The sequence below is a fragment of the Rhododendron vialii genome, chromosome 1a (assembly GCF_030253575.1).
Source record: "Rhododendron vialii isolate Sample 1 chromosome 1a, ASM3025357v1".
Lineage (NCBI taxonomy): Eukaryota > Viridiplantae > Streptophyta > Magnoliopsida > Ericales > Ericaceae > Rhododendron > Rhododendron vialii.
The window spans coordinates 5,752,655-5,778,521 of NC_080557.1; the positions used below are offsets into that span (position 1 = coordinate 5,752,655).

At 37.4% G+C, this 25,867-nt stretch overlaps 3 protein-coding genes across 4 annotated transcripts; 2 read left to right on the plus strand and 1 right to left on the minus strand.

Annotated features, from left to right (window-relative positions):
• Window positions 1–2,090: 2,090 nt before the first annotated feature.
• LOC131299494 (cell wall integrity and stress response component 1-like) lies at window positions 2,091–3,221 on the plus strand. Its single transcript, XM_058325059.1, has one exon. The coding sequence runs from the start codon at window positions 2,208–2,210 to the stop codon at window positions 2,799–2,801; it is 594 nt and encodes a 197-aa protein (XP_058181042.1). The 5' UTR covers window positions 2,091–2,207; the 3' UTR covers window positions 2,802–3,221.
• A 10,700-nt stretch (window positions 3,222–13,921) lies between these two features.
• LOC131299497 (uncharacterized) lies at window positions 13,922–15,233 on the minus strand. Its single transcript, XM_058325075.1, has one exon. It carries the CDS (start codon window positions 15,029–15,031, stop codon window positions 14,285–14,287), a length of 747 nt encoding a protein of 248 aa, XP_058181058.1. The 5' UTR covers window positions 15,032–15,233; the 3' UTR covers window positions 13,922–14,284.
• A 3,517-nt stretch (window positions 15,234–18,750) lies between these two features.
• Window positions 18,751–24,834, plus strand: LOC131299537 (calcium uptake protein, mitochondrial-like). Of its 2 annotated transcripts, XM_058325127.1 has the most exons (7): window positions 18,754–19,371; window positions 20,918–20,985; window positions 21,724–21,947; window positions 22,074–22,157; window positions 22,645–22,858; window positions 23,619–23,915; window positions 24,231–24,834. In XM_058325127.1, exons 1-7 carry the CDS (start codon window positions 19,026–19,028, stop codon window positions 24,447–24,449), a joined length of 1,452 nt encoding a protein of 483 aa, XP_058181110.1. In that variant the 5' UTR covers window positions 18,754–19,025; the 3' UTR covers window positions 24,450–24,834. The 2 variants fall into 2 exon arrangements, with proteins under 2 accessions (XP_058181115.1, XP_058181110.1); XM_058325132.1 differs by lacking the exon at window positions 22,074–22,157 and having other exon boundaries at window positions 18,751–19,371.
• Window positions 24,835–25,867: the final 1,033 nt, after the last annotated feature.

A 25,867-nucleotide genomic window follows, 5' to 3' on the forward strand; every position in this document is an offset into this window, starting at 1 on the left:
TCCCCCAGAAGGCTCCAGCTCCCATAACATAACTAAATAATTTGTTAAGTGTATATTCTATTAATCAAACGATTTCAATCAAAGAGTCCAGCTACCATAAAATAATTTAATTAGTGGTATCGCAAGTATTCTAGTATTAAACTACGATTTCAACATTTTTCAATAAAAGGGACAAATATTCTTTAAGCCATGCTGACGTAATATTACTATCTGTTTTTGTTGGGAGAACAAAAAAAAATTCATTAATAACAACAAAATTACCATCAACGGTAAATGGTAGATTTTCCACCACTTTCCCACGAAACTCATCCCCAAGAAAACATCATGAAAGATTTTTCCTCCACCTTCCCACGAAACTCGAACCCAAAGAAAACGTCATGGGGACATGTAGGGTGGGGGGGCTATAGTTTCAGACGTGAAGACTGGGGCAATATTACCGTTGGTTTGACAATTGACTTTGGAAATTGGAAAGAGCCACCAATAATAGCCCACAGACTTTTATGCCCAAACTTGTGTGCGTTGCGTGTGCTGCTGCTGCAGGAAGTGGGTATTAGTCTTTGCACGCCGGAATCTTCTTAACCTAACCCATGGTATGGGAAACAGAGTAAACAAAAAACTAACGGCTCTCTCCAACATTTGGGACCAGTTTTGGGGGATGAATTTAACAGTAAAGATTGAGGTACAGCAGCGCTGTACAACAGCTTAGTACAGATGAATTTTGCGTCCGTCTTGGGTTCCGTAAAGATGATCGGAATCGCTTATTTTGTTTAAAACATATTATTTACGGTCATTGTAAAAAATCATCTCAATCCGATATCGGTAAAAAGCGTTTACGAATCATCCAACTTTGCTTCAGAATCAAAATGAGCGGCTTTGATCATCTTTGCAAGACCCGAAACGGGTGCAAAACTCATCTGTACTGAGTTACTGTACAACCGCTGCTGTACCATTAGCAGCTCTCTGAATTTAAGGCTTCATGTGGAATACCCAAAAGCAATTCAGATCTTTGAATATTTTAAGAAAAATTATTTTCACTCTCCTTTTTTAACTATTCATATATTCTTTTTTTTTTAATCCACAAGAATTTACTATATTGTTTTTGAATGTGTGAAAAAGTGTATTGAATGAATGACAAGGTAATAAATTTAAGAGAATAAATACGAAAAATGTAGTGTAAATTGTAAAAAGAGAAGTGTGAAAATCAATTTTTTATCTCAATTATTATTTTTTTTTTACCAATTTATGCACATTTCAATTAACCCTGGGGATCAATTACATGGTCTATCAACGAGAGCAATCTAATGCCAACCTTTTAGTTGTTAACTAACGAGAAAATATAGTTGAATTTGTAAGCTCCAAAAAGCTGCAATCCATTTTTGGTTGATAATTTCATTTACAAAATACATATTCATTTATATTTCATTTTTATCGAGTTGTAATTTTATCCAACTAATAAATCTAAGCGATTGGCCAATTGGTCTTGGACTACGTTTAAGGGTTTGCCTCTTCTTAACGTCTCAAGTTCGATTCTCATTATCATCAACTCTTAGAATAGCCAAATTTTCATATGCAAGAATGTGAAACGATTACGAGAGCAAATTAAATACACACTGCATCACCAAAAAAAATTAAAAAAGTAAAACAAGATAAATTTATGCATAGCTCAATTGATCTTTAGGCACAGCTTTTGGTTTCTGAGCAATTTGTGTCAGTCCATTTGACAAAATTTATGCTTCCATTTTTCTGCAAAAAATAAACTTTCATATTTCTAAAATTAAGAAAATATCAATAAAAAAATTAGATGTCAGATAATGACTTTGGAATTCTCCCAACAAGGATTTCTAATTATTTCCTGATTATAATAGTTTCAATTCTCTCTCTCTCTCCAACCGTCGCGATCTCCAATTCTGTGGAGCTGTTCCCACTTTTTATTATCTTCAGACATTCAATACTGCCAGCTCCCCAAATAAAATTAAAAATATCTCTCTGTACTGTTCCAAAAATAAACATCCATAATTACCGAAATACCCCCCGCCATCGGGTCCTAATGTCCTATAAATGCCCGGCTTGACTGAAGCTAAGTTTGCCAAACCAGACTCCCAAACCCACCTTTTTGGAAATACCTCTCTCTCTCTCCCCCCTTCCCCATCCCTCTCTCTGTAGACTCTCTCTCTCTCTCTCTCTCTCTCTACTGAACCGAACCGAACATGGCGCTCTCCTCCAGAAGAAAAACCGGATCAATCCTCCGCTCTCTCTCTCCGACGCCGTCGTCGTCGTACTCCGCCTTCGCCTCCTCCACCTCCACCTTCTCCTCCCGCTCCACCGCCACCGCCACCGCCACCTCCTTCTTCCACCGCCCGACCTCCCCGTCGTCTCAATCCGTACGGTTCTCCCTCGACCGTCCCACCTCTCCCAGCCGTTCGATCTCCTCCATCAAAACCCAGAGCGGTCGTCCGATGACGTCATCGTCGTCGTCGGCGGCGGCGGGGAGTCACAATCGGAAGAAGCAGACGTGTATGTGTTCTCCCACGACGCATCCTGGCTCGTTTCGGTGTAGCTTGCACAAGAACGTTAACAGCCACCACCACAGTACGGCGCCGTATCCGTCCAACAGGCTGAACGCTCGTAGATCCGCGATGACGAACTCGCTCGTACGAATCGGGACCGTTGAAGGAGATCTTGTGAAGAGGGCTTTGGCGGCTCTGATTCGGCCCTCGTCGCACCAGCAGCGGCGGCGCGTGGGGTTCCAGCCGAGGCGCAGCCGGCTTTCCGTCATGTCTAAGGCGGAAGAGCACTTGTGATGATCGATAGAGATCGTGACGCCCCATAGCCAGAGTTCTGGTAGATGTCTGGATCGGTTGTCACAGGTCACATCTCACAATTAGCGTGATTTGCCCTGCAGCAGTGTTGAGATGGGTGACATACAGGGGAGCCTAGGCGGCCGAAGCGTATAATATTGTATTTCGCACAACCCTTTATAGACGGAGGTTAGAGATCCGGCGGCTCCCGGAGGCGTTGATGGAAATTACGGTCAGGTGATGCCGGTGGTATGAGATTCTGTCGAAATCCTCGACAATCAGACCGGTGGAAGGTCGGAATTGCCTGCAGTTTTTAATTTGGTGAACCAGGCTTTCTTGGATTCAGGATCTACGAATCCTTCATGTACATAGATACATACATAAATTACGTATATATATCCTAATCGAAGCGATTAAAAGCAATTACAGAGATTCTTGAACTTCAAAATCCCCATTAAAATGGACTCTAAAACCCTTAATTATTATAAATTAAATTGGATGCTCAAAAACATTCATGTTTAATTGATTCCTAGGGTTTTGGTGTTCTGTCACATCGATCGCCATGGCAATCGTTAACATACAACATTCCGTCAGTCGTGGTTCGTGTCCTCTCCGTTACGTTCAACGATTTTCCGTTACCTGCTGTAGGTACTTCCGTCGTCATTTCGTTCGTATTCTTTGCTCTTCATTCTGCGTATATATACGCATCTCCACTCACGTATTCGTCGCGTACGCTGTACCGTCTTTCATCAAGGTGAAGTATTTTACGTCTGCTGTTTTTATATATATTTTTTGGTCTTGAATTTAATTAGTACTTTTTTTTTCTTGGTTTTACGCAGGTACTATTGGCTGGAGGAATTCGGATTCCAAAAAATGTTCAATTACGACTTTGGAGACCAAGGGACGAAAAATAAGACATTGGACAAGGACTGAAACAAACGAAATTTTTTTGGGTGCCTGTAGGGTACAACACACGTGGTACCTATCGGCGATTCGGACTATCCAAATAATGATTTATTAATGATTCAGATTTATTCTATTCTTTCTCCCCTTGCCCCAGCTCTTTTCTTTTTCTCTTTTCTAAAATTCATACGGTTCAAGACATGTTTGGACAATCCGAATCATCAACGGGATACCACGTGTATGTTACCTACCCGGCATCCAAAAAATTCTCGAACCCACATTTAATTACCGGAAACGAACTAAACAGAAGGGGTTGACATAAAAATAGCGGAATGATTTTACCACTTCCTAAATCGTTAACGACTTAACAAGAGAGTCAAAATTAATATGGATTGATTTTCACTCTCGAAATTGTTAACTTTTGGAGAGTGGCAAAATCAATATGAAAATAGTTGTGGCAAAATCATTCCCCTAAAAATAACTAATGAAAAATATATGGACTTGAAGGATATTTAAATTAATGGTGGAGGTTGCCAAAAGTTGGAAATGATATGAAAATGGTTGATTTGTTATTGAATGGCTGGTTTATGGACTAAAAATAATCGAGGTGTGCCTGACTTGAATACTTGGTTATAAAAAAACAGACAAGGACAATTAAACTAATGAGTGCTAAATTTAAAAATGAATTTTGAGAATGAATTGAAGGATTTTGTTTTCCAAAAAGAATGGAGAATATGCTTTTTAAACTTAGATAATGTATTTTCAATTGAGCTTGTTTTATGCATAAAATTCCTCTATGTGAAACCTACCAGATGAACAATGTAGGTCACTTGTGGGTCCGGGATGAGACTAAAAAATACAATAAATATTTTGAAGAGTTAAGAGAGATTTGAGTATGAAAAGGAGCATAACCTGATCAAGAATTATTGGGTTGGTGGGGCCATAAGCTTTCTCTATTTTCTTTTAAGAGTTTTAACCATTATGTGTTCTTGATTCGGTGTTGAAACTTGAAATGTGTGCATCAAAATTTGAACTGCACCAAGTTCAATTTTAATTTTTATACATAAAATAGGGGGACAACTAACTAATTAAATAAAATTATAATAATTAGCTAATTAACCCATTAAGATCCTTTGATCTTCCAACTAAGAGTGTGCAAAAGTATCCTGTATCTAGTTAAACTTAGCAAATAATTTAAAAAAATTATATCCTTAAAGAAATTATTTTGTACCATTGATAATGCTTCAAGAGCTAGTATAAGCCAAAATATCCTTTGACTTTTCTACTTTCTTAAGTTTATCTGCTCCAACTTGTTCTTTCATGAAGCTTAATTTGAAGAGTCATCCAATCAACACACCCAAAGGACTTCTATTCTCGTTCAATAAAATACTATGGCTACTTGCGGATGGTGTGAGGTGTGCATTAGTTGAGTAATTGATATGGAATCAAAAACATGCATATTGCACAAAATAAGCCAAAAAAATATGTTAGAAACCAATTTATCAACAAATAAAGTTTTGGGTATCTGTTTCTCATCTATGTATGTATTTTCTCGTCTATTCATAGGAACATGTATATATACTAAAAAAAAAAAAAAACATGTACATATACTCCCACTGTCCTCTTTTATTGGTTCATTTCGGAGATTTGTGCCATTTTTACATTATTTTATCTTTAAATTTATAATATTCTTCATAATTTTGAAAACTTTGAATTATAAAATTAATTAAAATCTATCAAATAAAATTCATATTAGCATATTTTTTGTAGTCTATATTGAAAGATATAAACAATTAAAAGTGGAACAAACTCCATAAAAAGACTAACAAACACGAACGGTGGGAGTATCCAACCCCCTATCTCAGGATGTTAGAGTCGGGTCAACTTACGCACATCCCGATTAATTCTGAAGACTAGTCTCATTCTTGACTAACAGACCCATTTAAAATCTTGCTCAACAATTGGGAATTGGTTATATCAACTTTTCACGGTATTAATAGTGGACTGGGGTTTTTGAAGTGTAAACTTCGATTACTATCATATAGGAAGACAATAGAAAAAGTTGTAAAGGCATATTGTCTCTATCCATCAAAATCAAGACCCCATCACCGTATTTCAAGCGAAGGCACTTTAGTTCAAGATAAGGTTTGGAAAACCTACAATTGACACTCACATAAAGACAAGACAAGGAGAAGAAAAGAAGAAGATAAGATGCTTTCATAGTGGACCATAGATATAATTATAAACAAAGAACTCCAATAGGTTTAAAGATTTTAAACTTTTCATCTAGCTAGTTTTATTGGTGGGAACTTGTCAAATTTCCATAATAGGGTTCTACGTACGTGCCCAAAGCCACTAGCTAGTCCCCAATGTTTGGCAATCTAATTTTGTTGGCTTATTGGAGCATCGATCTCTGGATAAGAAGTAAAATTTCATAAAGAAAATGTAATGTGGTGACTCATATGACAAGTTAAAAATTTACGTAATAAGAGATTCTTCAAATTTTATTTTATTTTATCGCCTTTTTAGTAAAAAGAACTCACCTTGCCCAAGAAATCAATAATTCGTCAATAATGAGCATTAAAGTTGATAAGGTAGCAATTTGAAGAGTCCTTTCTTTCCCTGTCTTGAGAGATCTATACCAATATAGTGCAACAAGTTTGGTATCTCTCTTGGAGAGTGTTTTGCTTATGTGACTCTTCGAATATATAGTTTGGTTTTGGTTTTACTACCTCCTTGAAGTTGCTCTTAGAGCATCGGTTCTAATCCATACCAATTAACCAATTACAATACTGTTCCTACAAGTGATTTTTTTTTTTTTTTTGGGGGTAACCTTATACAAACCTCTACTAATTTTTGAGAGATTAATTTCACTGTTTACTAACTGAGGACCTGATTAAAGTAACGACAAATGCTCGTATGAACTAATCCTATAAGAGTTGATGTATGCAACTACGAAGTTTCGAACCTGAAACTTAGGAGGGAGTAAACTCTTAAATTTAAGTCTTGACTGTCATGTCAATCCCATGGGATTCCTACTCTCTGTGTGTGATGGAAAACTATTCTATGCTGCAGAAAAATAACCCCAATCATCCCAAGAATCACACAATGTGCGAGTCTTCAATCGGTATGCTTCACGTAACTGTGTGATTGGAATAAATGTAAGTATCGAGTCAACGATGATACCAATCTATAAACTCCGACCTTTTTATACAAAAACCGCAAATTAAACTTCCTGTTATACCCTAAAGTCACATGCATAATGTGCGGACAGGCGTGGGTGCAGGCTTGAAATCGTCTTTTACAAGCCTCTAAAATAACAAAAATTCATAAGAGCGAAGATTAAGAGCGTCAATATAAGCAAGAATTGAGAATGAGAGTGAAGGTGTAAAAGATTATGTGAAGACTAAGGTTATACCTTTGACTACCGCTAACCTCATCATTCAGTAATAGTACGTACTACTGCAATAGGAAATTCTTGTGAGTTGTCAATACAATGACGTAATAGCATCCATCTACTAGTAATATTTATCTTGGGATTGTTGGATCATTGTCAAATGTTAAATAACTTCTCGAAGATATAATAGTGAGTTGGGATAGTGACCATAGATCTCGGACTCATCTTTTGGAAATGTGTTTGATTGCAGGATACAAGGAGTTAGATTAAGGAATTGGGAAATATATGGGCACACATGTTTTCCCATTATTTGGGAGAAGATATAATAGCGAGTTGGGATAGTGACCATAGATCTTAGACTCATCTTCTGAAAACGTGTTTGATTGCAGGATAAGAGGAGTCAGATTAAGGAATTGGGAAATAGATGGGCACACATGTTTTCCCATTGTTTGGAGCACTCGATTAAGGCCTAGACTACTAGAGTGGACTAATTTGCCAAACTCAATATCTCTTATGAGGAACTAGCTAATACCACAATGACGATAGTGGCATTAGCCAGTATTTTTTTCCATTCAAAAAATATTTTATTTTTCACCTCATATGCATCTCATTTCTCGAATCAAACACAATAATATAATTTATCCTATAGTTCGTATAATCACATTCGTTATCTTGGAGGCCTAACATACCTCTTTTTTCTCCATTCTTAATCTTCTCTTCTTTAATTATATTTACACATGCATAGTTTGATTAGCAAACATGCCTAGAGGCATTTGATTTAAATTTAAATGGTGAACCAATGACTAATTTACTAGTATTTCAAGATATAATTACCATGTACATACAGAAAAAATGAATAATTGCACCTGAGGAATTATAATCAAGATACACACAATTTCAAGAATCAGACATATAACGGTGGCGGGACCCAATGTTTTCTGGGACCCAATTGGCTCCTCAAAGCTAGAAAAGCAATTGATGAATTTGGTAACCCAACATGAATGAGAGATGGCCCACCCGATTGGTTGGTTTGGTGGTTTGGTTGTCGTTTTGGGATTGATTTTTCTTAAGTTTTCGGTTAGTATTCCGTAAGTGATACTCCCTCCATCCCTAAATAAATATTTGGTGCGTAAATTTAGATTTCATCTTGGCAATTTAAATTTCACATTATTTTTTGTCACCCCTTTTTTCTTGTACAAATTTGTATAACCTTCTTCTCAGTCAACTGCAGAGGCGAAGCCGGACCTAAAAAAAACTGGACATGAGATTGGTCCCTTCAGTTCCGTCAAGTTGGCCTGATTAAAACCATCCAGATTACACAAACCATCCCCAGCTGAAACATTAAAAGAAGAAGAAGAAGGTATTACGGGAATCTGGAGTGAAAAATATTGTATTATGCAATTGCAATATGATATGTAAATGAATTGAATCTAGACGAATAAGGTTTCTTCTTTTTTTTTTCTTCTAAAAATCTACTTTGGGTGAGAACCTTAAACACACCACCTTCTTATCACGGGAACCACCACACCCTTCAGGTCACTCGCGTGAACTTCACCTGATTAATAAAACATCGGATTACACAAACTATATAGTACTTTTTTTTTGTCCGGGCCAGCTTACATGCAACTCGACTAATTCCGGGACCACGAAGGTAACGACCGGGCATAATCCCTAGTGGCCCCAAGATTTGTAATGTTTGACCTTCGTTAAAATGGAATCTGAGACCTCATGGAGGAACACTTATTACTTTGTCACAACCCCTTGGCCGAACCTCTTGGGTTCTGATTAAAAAGTATTATGGGAAATGTGTGAAACATAATGCTAATATTATGCAATCTGACATGCAGTTAAATTGAATCTAGACGATTCTAAGGGCTTTTTTAAAGTCTATTTTTGGGTGACAGATTTTTTTAATCATAATTTAGCCCTCATTGGTCTATACAAATTAAGTCCAGGAGAAATGCTTTGTATATATATTTTTTATAACTCAAGTTTTCAGGTCAAATAACGTGCACCTGAGCTAATCATGTTGGATCAGTTCACTGTCCGCTTGCTAGTGTCCGAGTTAAAATCAGAGCAAAATTCAGTGTGAATTAACTCTAAAAGAAGTAGTAATAACTCCTGAGAGGTTTCGAACCCCTAACTTCTTTAGGTAGAAGCAAACCCGGGAATAAATGACCAAAGTTTAAGCCCACACAATCCTCTTGTAAAACTGTCGGTCGCCATTTATTTGTTCAATTGAAAAAATCTTATCAGTAAACAGAGCCGTTGTACTTTTGAATACCTTTTAAACCGAAATTGTACTTGGAATTGAAATATCATCCTATATATCTTTTTCGTGACCACCCATGTGAAGCAGCCATCGTCGACTTCTTCGCTCGTATTTGGTGTTGTTGTCGACTTCTTTGCTCATATTTGGGTGGAGGTACACATCACCAGAGAGAGAGAGAGCGCTCTCCGTACCTCGGTTGTGGTGGTGAGGTACTGTAGCGTATGTGGCTTTGACAAGGAGGGAGGCGAGACTGTTGGGCAAGGGTTTTGAGCGCTGTCTTGTCGGAAGTGGCAAAAAAGGAAGAAGAGACTAGGCTATTGGAGATGCTCTTATCACGTCAACGTCCACACTCTTCAGGTCACTCGCGTGAACTTCACCTGATTAATAAAACATCGGATTACACAAACTATATAGTACGTAGTACTATTTCACTCCCAGTTGAACTTGGCCTGATTAAATAGTGTGTCTATATATATATATATACAGTTATTTTCAAACGAGGAGGTCTTTATTTTAGTTAAAATAAGGATCTCCCCATTTCTCTCATTTTTCGATCAAATTTCGATGATTTGAGCCGCTCAATGTGTTCAGAACGTGATTTTAAGGGTACTTGTGAGAAATCGGCAAAAAAAATGACCGGAAAGGGCTTGATTTGAGCATTTTTTATTTGAACCGTTTGATAAAAATATAATAAAAACTGCTCGGATGAAACCCTTCTCGGTTTTTGTTTTTGCTGATTTCTTGTAGGTACCTTTAAAATCACGTTCTAAACACATTGAGCGGCTCGGATCATCAAAATTTGATCGGGAAAGGGAGGTCCTTATTTTATTAAAATGAGGTGGTCCTTAGAAGAAGAAGACTAATATATATATATATTTTAAAAAGGGATGTCCGGGCCAGCTTGCAAGTACCTCGACTAATTCCGGGATCATGAGGGTATCGACCAGGCATAACCCCCAGTGGCCCTAAGTTTCAAAATGTTTGGCCTTTGTTGGAATGGAATCTGTGATCTCATGGAGAAACACTTATTATTTTGTTACAACCATTTGGCCGAACCTCTTGGGTTCTGATTAAAAAGTATTATGGGAAATGTGTGAAAAATAATAATATTATGCAATCTGACATGCAGTTAAATTGAATCTAGACGATTCTAAGGGCTTTTTTAAAATCTATTTTTGGGTGATAGATTTTTGAATCATAACTTAGCCCTCATTGGTCTTTACAAATTAAGTCCAGGAGAAATACTTTGTATAAATTTTTTTTCCAACTCAAGTTTTCGGGTCAAATTACGTGCACCTAGACTAATCATGTTGGACTAGTTCATTGTCTACTTGCTAATGTCCGAGTTAAAATCAGAGCAAAACTCTGTATGAATTAACCCTAAAAGAAGTAGTAATAACCCCCTAGAGATTTCGAACTACAAACTTCTTTAGGTAGAAGCAAACCCCGGAATAAATGACCAAAGTTTAAGCCCACACAATCCTCTTGTAAAACTGTCGGTCGCCATTTATTTGTTCAATTGAAAAAATCTTATCAGTAAACAGAGCCGTTGTACTTTTGAATACCTTTTAAACCGAAATTGTACTTGGAATTGAAATATCATCCTATCTTGACAACCCATGTGAAGCAGTGCATGTATATGCCACGTAGGATTGTGTATTGGATAAGGATAATGATTCTCTTTGTGTCACAGGTAGGACTGTAAACGAATTGAGTAGCTCGCGAGTTCGGCTCGGTTCGACTTGTTAAGGTTCGGCTCATTTAGTAAATAAGCCGAACTCGAGCTCGAGTACTAAATGAGCCGAACTCAAGCTCGAGTTTTCGGCTCGTTTACTAAACGAGCTGAGTCAAGCTTGACTCGTTAAGGGAGGCTCAGCTCGATTAAAGAAACTCGTTTAGTAAATGACTAAGTTCGGCTCGTTAAGGGCTCGACTCGTTTAGGCTTGAGCTGAGCTCGAGTTTGAATTTTTAACTCATTTAGTAAACGAAACGAACCGAGCTCGTGCTCGCCGAAGCTCTGTTTGGCTCGGCTCATTCACACTCGTAGTCACAGGGGCTTCCAATATTTAGTGCAAACAAAAAGGTAGTGTATTGTTTTGAAGCAATGAAATGTGCATAGATACATCTGTGCGGTTTGCCACCGTTTAATGCACCAATTATTCTAAGGCGACCATGTTTTCGATACCACATGAGTTGTCATTAGTGCATAATTGGCGAAACAAACTGTTATGTTTGATGCAAAAATGACAACTTACGTGATATCTTAAATACAATCTCTACATGCTTCATCATTTGCACCGATGTCTAGCATAGAGACTTTCTCACGGTTAATTTCCAAGACTACCCCGGACACTAACCATGAGGGTACCAATGGATTTGTGCGGCTCACTTGAGCATCCCACGAAAATGATTTGAGTTATTTATTAATTTAAAAATAACTTTTTGAGTTGCCAAAAAAATGATTTGAGTTATTTATTAATTTAAAAATAACTTTTTGAGTTGCCAAAAAAATGATTTGAGTTATTTATTAATTTAAAAATAACTTTTTGAGTTGCCAAAAAAATGATTTGAGTTGTTTATTAATTTAAAAATAACCTTTTGAGTTGCCAAAAAATATAGCTCTAAATCAGATAATTAATGCTTGATCCAATTGTCCAAGTTTTCTTTAATATTCATTTAGGAAAATGAAAACTTTGAAAGATTTCAATCGTCATGTATATCATCCTTAGTCTTTGGAGATACTTCAAGCTTTTCAATTTGATTAAAATATTTTCAAGATAATGATGTCCTTTTTGATCAAGATATTTTCAAGATAATGGTTATCTAATTGAGGTTTGAACTTTTAGAAATACAAGTTGCAATAAAAAATTACTCCCTCACTAAGTAATTATAACCCCAATGTTGAACAGCAATCTCATGATGATCAGTGGGCCACCTAATGAGATGTCTTAAACGTCAACTTGGTTATAATAAATAATTTTTTTTTTATCAAACTTGATTAAAAAATTTGGTCTAAAGTGTTGATTAAAATTTAAAACCGGGATTAAATTATCACTAGGCTCTAAATGGCATGCACTATTCAGTCTTTTCGGTCCCCCTTTAATTTGTGGGGTCTTTTTCTGGGGCTATCAGTATCATTTATATTTTAAAGGTCTTTGAGACATTTTCATAATGCCAAAAATCATAATAATCGAACATCAATCAATTCTTAATCGAATACAATTATTATTATTATTTTTCTGCCGTGCACGAATGGTATCATCTTAAATAATATCAAGGTCGTTAACCAACCCTTATTGGGTGGCTAATCGAACACATTTATCTTAACATATAAATGAGCTTTAGTCAAGTGTGCCAATCATTTTTTATATGTGTTTTGAAATTGCTCAATATCATACATACATACATAACTTTATTATCCGATTGATCTTAGCAACAAGTTTGTAATAAATCAACGATCTCGGTTGTCAAGGTTGACCTCGGAAGGAGCCCAACAACACCTTCGAATACCTTCTAAAGACTAGAGAGGATCTGATTCCTATAAAATACACATGCATGTATGTTTTTGGAGCATAATGTGCTCAATCATTATTAATGAGTTGTTATTTGCCCTCATTTTGTACAGAGCAACCAACAAACAATTAGTAATACTTACTTCCTCCGTCTCATAAAGTTTGGTATTTTTAGAAATACGTGTCATTTTTAAATTGTATATATTTTTCAATTCATAATATTTTAGCGATTTTTTGAAATTTGTTTAATAGAACAAATTAAAATATATCAAACAAGATTCATATTGCTTATAAAAAATATTATGGATTAAAATATATACTTAATTTTTTCATAAGGCTAGAATAGTAAAAGTGCCAAACTTTATGGGATGGAAGGAGTATGATTTAAATCGCTCGCTCTCTTCTCTCTATTTTTTATTTTTTGATCACTCAGTAACGATCTAATGAAAACTTAACACCGTTCAAAAAGAAAAAGAAAAAGAAAAAGAAAAGGAAAAAGAAAATAACCGATCTAATGAAAAATTAACCCCCCTCAATCACAATACCCACAAGTCTCACCACTTTCCCAATCCTTACCCAAAAAAAAAAACCATCTAATCACCCAACCGAAAAGTACCTTTCCAAAAGTAAGTTTTCCAAAAGTAAGTGAACAAACTCTAGCAGATTTCATAAACAAACCCAAATTATTTTCACTTTTTCTTTGGCTTTAATAAAAGAAGATCACACCCTTGTCATGAATTGAACACTTGACCAAAGGAAAAAGCAACCCCAAAACATTTGGTTGAATTCCTTTTTTTTAGTCCAATGGGATTAATAAAATCCAACAGGGGATTCATCCATTATTGGGCTCCAGCGTAACAAAGAGGAAAGCAAGACACAAGAAATACGAAAGTAATTTATTATTTTGTCCAAAAAATGCCACTGTCTTTCCGTGGTGGAATATTATTTCCGAAGGAGGGAGTACTATATGCAACAACCTCAATTACAAACACACAATTGAAAATTATCGAATGCAAAGAGAAAAGCAAGACACAAAATATACGAGATTTGGCAACTGTCTATTCCTCGGGAGTCACACCAGTTCACTATTGATTAATGGAAAAACAACAAAAAATTATCTCTCTAGAGTTACAACAACTTTTCACTCAATATTAGGAGGTTGTAATCCTAAAAACGATTTAGAAACATATTTATAGGCTTTGTCCGTGTCCTGACTTTTTTATTTTCCTTTTTCCGCAAACTGTTGGACTGACTTTCTACATAAGCTGGTCCAGACCTCTACAGAAACAAGCCTCTGTACATACACGCAAAAGAAGGGCCTTAGGTCAAACGCCGGCCTGGTGCCCGTCAAGAGCCGGTTCCGGCTCTCCCCAGCAATAGGCTTCACCACCTAACACAAATTTCATGTGGGTTTCATGTCTTCAAACATTAGAGACCATAGTGATTGATCTTCATCACAACCAACCATCTTCTTCTTGCCACGGTCACCATTCACACTGGGGCTTGAATCCCTTGCATCAAAAGCCCAAGATGCATCTGGGCTTTTGTTACAAATATAAAGCCTCTCATCCAATCTTCGATCCACCGGGCCGGATATCGTTGGGCTCCTGTTTATGGACATCAACTTCTCTTGTAGTATTCCATCAATAGGCCCAGAGACACTCATACACCTACTTGTAACCATCAAGTTTTCTTGCAATCTCCTGTCCAAAGGCCCAGACCTCATAATTCTTCTCCCATTTGTGGCCATCACCTTCTCATGGTTGAACTCCTTTGAACTGTTTCGCTTCCTCAACGCTCCGGTCCAACGAGCCCGGAAAGGGGTCAGGTCCAGCCCTGCTCCGTGGGCAGAGTTTCTCGAAAAGGCCCACTTTCCGAAGCTCTTGGTAATGGACCTCTTTGCCTTGTTGACGGCCAAGAAGAGCCTCGGAACGCGACGCGGTCTGCTTTTTTCGACCTCCTTTTGGGCGAGCTTGAGGATCTCTAGGCGGTGTTTAGCAACAAAGATCCCCATGCTCTGCAGCAATTCGTGGTTGAAGGACATCACGTCCTCCTCTTCGAGCTCGTTGCGAGAGAACACGAGTGCGTACTCGTAAACAAAAGGGCGGTCGAGGGCGGTTTTGGACAACCAGGAGAACCAGTAGTCCATGTCTAGAGTGTGCCTTTGGTTGATACTTTGATGTCTACAGTTTTGGAGGTAACTCCTCCTCTGTTAATATACAAAGAAGTAGATGAGGAGGAAAATAGAATTGGTAGCTAAGAGCTATACTTTTACTTCCCCTCTTTATGGAAAATAGAATTGGCAGCTAAGAGTGGTGAAAATGGTTCTTGATTGTGGATCATCATTCATCAACAATGAAAACTTACAGGCCTAGCTCATGTGCCTCATTGAAATGGATTAGTACTATGTTGGAAATGTTAGGTGTGTAATTAATCATTTTGTAACTATGCATCGACCTTCGTTTTAAAATCCCCAACTAATTCCATAAACTCTAGGCCAAAGTCCTAGAGAACTGAGGTAGACTATGAGTACGAAAGGTACAGACAGCGTGTGGAGCCCATTTTTGAGTCCACACGAATAATCTGCACTGTTCATTCATTTTAAAGTAATTTATTTGAGTTGATCTAAGCTCCCAAGACTTAGCAAAAAAAAATAAAAATTGATCCAATTTTCTAAGTCTTCATTCAGATGAATGGTTTGAATTATTCGTGTTAGACTAAAAAATGAGCCTCACACGTTGTCTGTACATTATCGATATCTCAAGGATCGGTACCCGTAATATTTTCTTAGAAAACTTGATTATCAAATCTTCTAATTGGGGAAAAAGAAAAAGTGGGTAAGTCAGAAGTCAGGAGATTGGAAGGCCCATGAAAATCGACCGACATTAGTGAATTTGATTTGATAAATCACGAAGAATTGGAGGAATTGAAGAAATATCAGGTAGCTAAGTGTATTTAAACTTGATTGGAAGGGGCACTGGAGGATTATTAGTACTAGTATTTTTTTGAAACCGAGAAACAACCCTGCAGCCGAGTTACTATTGGACCCGATTGCATAATTCAAACTTCGGGAGAAACTAGCACAGCAACCCACCGCCATGGCCCCCCACCCCAACTTAAATCATGGTATGCCTTTAGGGGGAATCGAACCCTGCCATGTTGCAAGCTGAGGTTCGTCCTTACCATATTGACAACCCATTGATGGGTTATTACTACTATTTGTCTATTTATTACTCAATTATTATCGGCTGAGAAGTAAAACCCCACCAAAGTTAATAAAAGCCGAAGGACTACAGAGTCTAGCATTCACCTGCTGCTATTGAGGCACATGCAGATTGCAGCCAATAAACTGAGGGAAGGGATTAATGATCCAACAAACATGACCTAGAGGAGTACAAGAGGCTTGAATAAATTTTTTTCTTAAAGTAGGCCGAGCTGTAAACTCAGACATCCTGAGTTCGAAACTTGGCTACCTTTTGGAGCTAGGTCACATGACAGAAATCTCTTATATATGAATCACCTAGTCTCGACGTGTATGACACTGTGACCTGTCTTTAACTAGACCGGAAAGAAGAATGATCGAGGTGCGCGTAAGTCATGGCCGGAACACACACCCCCAACCAGAAAGGAAAAGAAAAAGATAGGCATGGTCGAGAATGTGAAGAATTGCTTCCATCCTACGCTGGTTGTAGATGTAAACATTGGTGGGTATTTAAGACCAAATTTTGTAGATGGGTTTGGGCCCTAGGGAGTATCCTAGTTTTATGTGGGCTATGTGGCCCGTTGACCACATGCGTGCAGTACGTGCAGTACTGCAGCCGAGACTGGACTGGGCTCATGGTATTGGTCCTTGAGCCTATTAACCTTATTTCTTAACTCCCTAGAAGCCAAGGACATTGTTTTGATAATTAATACCCGTCAAGAACCTTTTCGGCATTAATAATTGTTCTTAGTATATCCTTAAAGGGTATTAATTATCAAAATACATAGACTGTCATTTTCCCTTTTAAATGGTTTGGGGTTTTAGGCCTGTTGGACTTGGGCTCTATGCACGCCCGTTTGTGTTTTGCTCTATAGTTTTTTGGGAAAATGATGGCTCAAGACGTGTTTTGATAATTAATATCCGCCAATGATATGCTAAAAACATTTTTTAATGTTGAACATATTCTTTGCGGATATTAATTATCAAAATACATCATTTGCCATCATTTTCCCTAGTTTTTTGGTTTGCAAGAGCTGAAGAGTCTGACGCTTACACTTAAGGCCATTTCCAATAATGGAGTTAAGACCAAATTAGTTCAGAAATTAGGTCAGCTAGTTGATATTAATGTTTTGTGTGTCTCCAATAATGTAATTAGCTTGTTGTTAAAGTGTGTAAGAAGTCCAAAAAAATAAAGCCAGAACATAATTGTGAGAGGTTCAGAAATTGCAACTAAGTGGGCCCCATTACTTGGATGTGAACCACGTGTAACGTAATCCGGCTGGACACTTCTCTCTCTATCTCTCTCCCCTTTCTAGTCGGGGATGAAAAGAAACCAAAGAGTAGACAAATTGAAAAGTACAATCAGGGATTCTATTTTTGGTTGAGTTCACATTTAATTTAACACAATGCTAGTTATACTACTGTAACACAAACAGTCAAACACATAAGCTAATGAGAAACAATTTCTTGAGCTGAAGGGTTTGGTTACCAAACTAATTATAATATGATGAATCGTGCAATTGGATGGTCTCCCTTATGCGCGTTTAAATTGGCACCCTCCACCTCAATTTTGACACCGTGAATATTCACAACTCGATCTAGAGCTTCTATAAGTTTTGTTTCGTTAACAAATGTAGTCTATTTCTTGGAGTTCAGTGTAGTACGACTGTGACTGTCTGAAATAATATATTGAATCTTGAGAGACAGATGTTGATAGAATTCTTTGACACTTTCGGTTATATGCCGGCGAGTTTGTTTTAGTATACCGTATGAAAAATGAGCTTCTAGAATTAAGCTCATTTCATTCCACCATCCCTCTACCCGCGAGAGGGTACAACATATGTCATGACGACATGTAATCCTCCACAAGTCTTTTACGATACTATCCAAGGAATTAAGTAATAAGTATGACACAAAAACATAAAGATTGACACCAAATTAATCACAAACTTGAACATATGTGATAGAGGAGACGGAAATAAGCCCACCATAGAGAAGAAACAAAGAAAGAAAAGAAAATTGCTCATCTAAGGAAAAGATGCAAGAATTTTGACTAATTGAGCTAGTTTCAGTTGATTGTAGAAGATGTTGGTTGGCTCACCGTAAAATAGGACACTTGTCCAATCCAACCTCTTAATTCATGTCGAGCTTTCCTTTCTTTCCATTTTTGCTTTCCTTGTGTCTATTATTCCACAACACACCTTACAAACTAACACGTATTCCTCCATGCAAATATATATGCTTTTTTCTTACTTTTCAGCCCTTCAAGTTTTTGGTCAAAATTTCACTATGGCTATGACTATGAGCACTAAAAACTTATTTATATAATTTTTTCCCCAATCAGTACAGTAGCTGACCCAAAAACATTTCCATAATATCATAAAATGCCTTAATTTTTGTGGTGGAATGTTACAAACATAATTTTCTTAGTCGAAAGAGTTCAAAACTGCGACTGTCTGAAATCTTTCATTCTTGGGGACAGACGTCGGCAGAATCCTTCAACACTTTACGATAAGCCGGCGAATTCGTTTTAAAAATACTGTGTGAATCACAGGAGTCGGTTAATTTGCGTAATTGTCTTTGATTTTTCTATTTGTTTATCATTATCAAAGACCAAAATAAAGGGGGAAAAAAAAAGCATTTCTAATTCTACGCTCCAAACACGCAACATAATGCGCCGGAATCAGTACAAAACCCATCCCCGTCTTTTCGATTAACGAACAAAACTAACTTCTAGGAAAAAGCCCGTTTCGAGAACAAATCTCAGCCAACCCTACCCCTCCGCCTCCGCGCTCTCTCTCTCTCTCTCTCTCTCTCTCTCTAAAATGTGTATATATGGCATCCATTCACATGCAAACACCCCTTTCTCCACAAACCCACATCACTTTCCTTCTCCCTTTGGCTAAACTTCAAAGAATCAAAAGATCAAAACACATATACTATGCATTATTCTCGGGCACTGCTGAGACCATCCTGGCTGTTGATCCGCCGTGGCGTATCAGCTCAACGCCCCATCCGCCGCCCGATCTCCACCCAATCGCACGGCCCATCATCGTCGCCCAGATCGTCTTGTGGGTCCACCAGCTATGGTGAGAACAAGAGCAGTGGCTGCACAAATTTGGAGTCGGTTCTCAAATCGGTGTTGTCGTGGGCCGTCGTTGTTGGGCCGGGCTTAGGGCTCTGTTATTGGTCCTCCTCTGTTTCTGATTCGAGTTCGTTTTGGGCTTTGGCGGATTCAGGGGGAGAGAGCATGGAGCCTGAGAAGAAACCCAAGTTCCTATTTGGAGGTACTAATCAATAACATTGAATTATACGATTATGAGAATTGAATGCGAAAATCGAAAGCACTTATGCACAAGATGACAAGAACATCATACTTACCATGAGTACTCGGAAAAGTATTCGGTACACACTCCTTTTTGGGATATACTGTGCACGCCTTACGAATTTTTGTAGCCAAGATATGAATTTTGTGATTTATTTCATAAGTTTTTGTTGTTACTTATAAAAATTTTTGTGGTCCAATCCATGAATTAAAACATGGCCAATGCCAAAAAATACAATGCAAAATTATTAAATTTTTGTGGTGTTGTTTTTTAATTTTCGTGGTGTTGTTCATTAATTTCTGTGGCCCAAGATACAAATCTATCACTGTACAATTATGAGATTTTGTTGTGGGATACGACTTTTTTGGCTCCAAATACAAAAGTGAATACCGTACATCATATTTTAGGGCTGTGTACACTAACGTTGTCTGTAATCAAAATGTGGCTAATTGTTACAAGTAAAATCTTGTTTTTACATCGAAGAATACAAATGATGACTAATGTGGCCAACATGGAACATGGTAAATGAAATGGTTGCATTATTGATAAGAATGAGACTCTTTAGGAACACACTTTTGAATCTTGAGATTATGCGTCGAATTTATGGTAGTAGATAGGTAACCGCTGTTTGGGATCGCTCGGCTGGAGAAATGAAACAAAAGATAGGACAAAGCTAGAACAATTATTTTAGGAGTCCAACCGAATACTAGACATAGGGGAACATCACAGATCGATGTGAACATCCCGAGGTCAGTGCAATTTTTTTCTTGTTGAAGTTCTTTCGCTATGATGAAGGAAGAATGCAAAACAGGGACAGGAATTTCCCTGTCACTATAGTGTATAACTAGGCTACAAAATTGGTTAGAAAAGTAAAAGCTTCATTATGTGAAATACCTTGGGGGCACATATTAAGTTCTAATTGTCCTGAAAACTTAAGTAGGTAGGAAATGAGCCAAAGAATGTATATCCCGTCATTCAACGCCTTTCTTCACTTGCAACCTCGTCTTGCACATGGAGATACAAATATTCATCGGTAGATCGATAGAAAGTGTGAAGTGAAGAGGCAGAATGCAAGTGAGGAACAAATTAACCTTGAACCCAAGACCGCTCCCAACCTGAGCTTTGATACCTTGTTAAGTTGTTGATTCTCTTCATAGGTTAAACTGTTAGGGTTTGCAATCATGGTTGGGTGACCTAAGTGGCATTCATAGTAGATTCAGTGTGAGCTTTAAAGTTAAGTCATTTACGAGTGAAAGACCATATATGCTTTGTGAATGGAGTGTCGATGGCAATTGTTAGGATGACATCCCATTTATTTACCTTTATTTTGACTTAGAAGTTCCATTGTAGTTTCAAAGGGTTTGGTGTTCATGTCTGCAGTTGGAAAAAGTGGTCACTCACTTATCTGGACATTGTTCATTTTGTTTAGCTAATAGTTATCCAATCTGTCATGCTTTCTATTTACAACAGGTAACTCTTCAGTCTACTGTCATATTTGTATTTTCAGATGTATACAGGAGAAAGGTTTTCTTTAAGTATGAAAAACGCATGAGGATGCAAAGTCCTCCAGAAAAGGTATGCAACTTCACTGAAGATATTCTATTATTACAACTATCAACCCAAGTAGGGCATATGGTTGCCACTGTTGTTGTACGTAATTCAGTTGAAATCCTGATCTGACAAATATAAATATTATAGCTATATATTGTCAGTTACTTAGTGGAGCTATCTCGGTCACTTTAAATTGGATGTTGTGAGGTGTCAGATGATAAACCAATGCAAATCCTACAATAAAAGAATTTAGTTTATCTATATTCGCGTTACTATCCCTTCTTTAATACTAACCAAAGCTTGTATGTCATCAAGAGATATATTATGATGACCGCCTGAATATGTTGGATATTAGAACAAGTAAAATCACTGTTAGATTTCTTACCTCTCCAATAATGTATTGAAGACATAGTGTACGAAATGCTTTTTTGGTTCTTAAGAACGTGTCGCTTTGGTCCCTTTAATCTAGGAAAGGGATGATTTAATCACCATTTAAGTGTGCATTGAGACTCTATAATGCATGTGTTATTGTCTCTAGCTATTATACACGTGGTTGTCTGGTTGATGACTGCATTCTTTAGATTCCTAACTAATTAGATTACACCAGTCCTGAGCTTTGCATTTGAATCCGTCGTCACAATCCTAGAGCCTCAAGTTACACAAGATTGTAAGTCACAGGAAGTTAATTCCAAAAGCAGGTCTTGCTTCCATGAAAAAATATTTATTTCGTGTTCGATATATTTTGTGGTTTTGTTGTTTCAGGTTTTTGAGTACTTTGCATCGATCCAAACTCCAAGTGGAGAGGTACTTATGACACCAGCTGATTTGATGCGGGCAATTGTCCCCGTTTTTTCTCCATCTGAATCCAATCGTGTTAGAGAGGGATTTCTAAAAGGAGAGTTGGTCCCTGGCGAGTTGCATTGTGCTCCTTCGGATTTTTTTATGCTATTTGATACAAACGGCGATGGACTTATATCATTTGCAGAGTGAGTTGCAACTTGTACGAAATGTCTACAATTGGGGTTCACTACATTATCCAAACCTCTTACGTTATAAAGGCAGTGTGTCTAAAGTCATGTCTTTTTGTTTTTTTGTTGTTGTTGCTGTAACAGGTATATATTCTTTGTAACAATTCTCAGCATACCAGAGTCGGGCTTTTCGGTAGCATTTAAAATGTTTGACCTTAATAATAATGGGTATGTCTACCATGTGAGTTTGTTACACACATTTCATGACATTTCGTTTAGCTTTCTAGATGTTTGAGGATTCTTCAAGGGGAGCTTCTATGGTGTACCAAGGATAACATTCACAACAAAAATGGCGTAAGCTTGAAAAAACAATTACTATAAAAATAACATTCACTGCATAGTTCGTACCAACATATTTTCTTCACAAATGGCACAAAATTTACCACAATGATGCATATCATTTTCCAACTATAACAGCAACCACAAGAGATGACATAACTTTCTATAAATTTTACCCAAAATATGGCAAAAGATATTTTGTAACTTTTTATGGTCTCCCCGGGTACATCATAGATTTTTCCTTCTTCAAGATATGTAGTCTTTATTGCTGCTAATAGCTAGTAAAATAGTTCTCCGTTTGCTGAAACTCAAACTATGAATCTACTTATATCTTGTATGCACTCTCAAGTTTTCAACCTCTGGCTTGAATGAACAGACAGATAGACAAGGAGGAATTTAAGAAGGTGATGGCATTGATGCGAACTTATAACAGGCAGGGGGCTCACCACAGAGATGGACTGCGTATTGGACTAAATGTTACTGGTTCTGTAGAAAATGGTGGTCTCCTAGAGTACTTCTTTGGGAAAGATGGCAACGAATGCCTTGAGCATGAGAAATTTGTGCAGTTTCTCAGAGACTTGCATGATGAAGTTAGTTGGTCACTCTCTGACTCTCTCCCTCTCCCTCTCTAAATATTTTGAAGTGACTATAGTTTGTGTTATGATATCTTCTAACCAGGAAACACTTATGTTTTTCGGTGGTTGTATTTTGTGCTTTCTGGCTTTTTATGCATAACAAGTCTATTTGCATTGCATTCCATTACGGGTCATTTTCAGTGTGCATAACAAGTGCAAGTCAAGGTGTTTTTATAGGGCAATACTGTGGGTTTAGCATCCATCTTGAACTAGTATGAAATAGCTCTATCACATGCTTTACTTAAAACTTAAATTTCAGGTTGCAAGATCAGTAAGCCGCACTCACAACTGTGTTTTTGCACTTTCCTAGACCCCGTATTCGTTACGATTCCTGACGATATTGCTGTTGTCATCACATGATAGCCCTCAAAGTTGGTGTTAGGAACTAATTGTCCGAAGTAACATGATGTGTGGTTCTGTCGTGGTAGTTTTAGCAAAGTTTCTGTATTAGAAATCAGGAAAATAGAAATCCATATACACCATCTTTGTTCTTGGAACTCTTCCAAAGAAATCAGTACTTCCATGATTTGCATTTTATCCTTTAGGAATGCATTAAAGATGAAGAATGCTTCTAGAGAGGAATGAACTTCCCCTCGTTCAATTGTGCTTGAAATTCTAGTTCAAAACTATATGATGAATTGGAATGTTTTACTTAACTCGATTTATTGTGGTACCCAATCGGCAGAGTAATCGTAATTTTTTTCCAATTATGTAGATATTGCGGCTAGAGTTTGCCCATTATGACTACAAGTCAAAAGGAACCATATCAGCCAAAGATTTTGCGTTGTCCATGGTTGCATCTGCTGACATGAGCCATATAAACAAGTTTCTTGATCGTGTAGAAGAATTAAAGGATGAACCTTATCTCAGAGAGGTACGCATTACATTTGAAGAATTCAAAAATTTCGCCGAGCTGAGGCAGAGATTACGGCCTTTGTCTATGGCAATCTTTAGTCATGGAAAAGTGACTGGGCAACTGACAAAGCCAGATTTCCAAAGAGCTGCATACCAAGTATTTTTTCTATCCTTGGACTCCCTCCGTCCCTATTTGTTTTGTTCCGTTTGGGCAGTCATGCTCTCTAATCAGGTCAACAGATAATGTATCATCAAATAATTCAAGATTCCAATCAAAAGATATCTATTAGTTCTTGAGGGAAAAGTTGATTAAAATCATAAAATTATGAAATGAAAAATTTGGACGATTAATTTAGATGTCCAGAATAGTAAAAACACAAACAAAGGGATTTCTTATCTCAAGTTTTTTTTTTTTCCCTTTTCTCCCAAATTGAGCTCTTGATACTAATCAGGTAATCTTCTTTGGCACAAGGTTTGTGGCATCTCTCTCACAGATAATGTGGTTGATATGATATTTTACGTGTTTGACACGAATCGTGATGGGAGTTTGAGCACTGATGAGTTCCTAAGAGTATTACAAAGACGGGAAAGGGGCATGTCACTACCAAGGGAGACGACAGGCTTCATGGGTTTTATGTCTTGTTTGATGGACTGCACAAATAACTGCTCTTATTCAAAGATGCTACATTAGATTTTCTTTTTCACTGGTGGATGATGGTATATACTTTAAGCTGACAAAAGGATGTACCTGGCTTTGTACTTTGGAGGCTCGACAGCATTTGTAGAGAAGAATATCTAGACTATTTTCTACTGGGAGGCAGTCAGCGGAAGTGCCGCGGAACTGCTTGTGATTGTGGCTAGTTCATGATGAAGGTATTAAATAACGAAGCAGGCTGGTTAATCACTTATGAGCGGCATTTTTCGTTTCCTGGTTATGGTTAAATCATTTATCTTAGATGTTTAATTATGTGCAGAAGATTGGTAGGCAAAAGGTGTTGACCTGTATGTGTTACATTAGATCTTTTCTGCAGAAATGAGATTGTACAGTTGGTTACTGCTTTATGTATATACACATTTTGTATTTCTTTTTGTAGCTTGTTCGGTAACTTCTGTTGAACAATAACAGTTTTCCATTCATCGGGCTACGTACTTTGCGTCGCTTCATGTGTGGAGTATATGAAAAACGTGTATCTATCGTTCTTGATATCAGGACAATATTGTGTGATTGTGTGCGAATCAAAGACACGACAAGCTCTTTTATATTTCACCTTTCTTTTCTTTTCTTTTTTTTAAAGTTGTTTATAATGTACGGACTGATTATGTGCATTACTGATGCTTTGGATTTTGAACAAAGTAAGTAAGATAATGAACATAAATGAATCGGATTTGTAGGCAGTATACTAGGGCTGCTATTTTTGTTGTAAAACTATCAATGGGCAGCCACTAATTTACACCTATTATAGTCAAATGTCAGGTCTCTATCCAACCCTCCAACAATTGGGAACTACGTTGATATCGTTATTGTTGTATTGATGTGTATTATGGATTAAATTTTTTTTTTTGATCGGCAAATTTTTTTTATTAATCTTTGCAATATTAAAACATTAATTAAAAGGACAAGGACGGAAAGAAAATTAAAATTACGTAATCTTTACACTACCCGAGACCCAATCGCTGGTCCAAGGCTAACCAAAGCCCTAAAAACCCAAAAACTAAGACCCCATTGCTCAAACCACCGCCCTGCTTGAATCCACCAATGATCAAGATTCAAAACGCCGCTACCATCCCGCAGACCACCGTGAATCCACCGTATGTCGCCGTGAATCTGCCGTATGGATTACATTGACAAGTACTATTTTTCCTTTTGCTTTTCCTTTCGTTCGTGGAAAGTGAGATCACATCATTCTTTTTTGAAATAGTTGTAACCTAACCCTCTTTAAACGAAGCAAAGGCCAATCAAATTGCTAATCCATAAAGCATCTCAAAGACTTTTGGAAGCCATCTTTCTTTGACGAAGACGAAGACGATTATTGGGTCGACGGAGACGGACACATTGATCGACAAGCACTACTTAATTTCTTTTTCCTTTCTTTCCGAGAAATTGAGAGC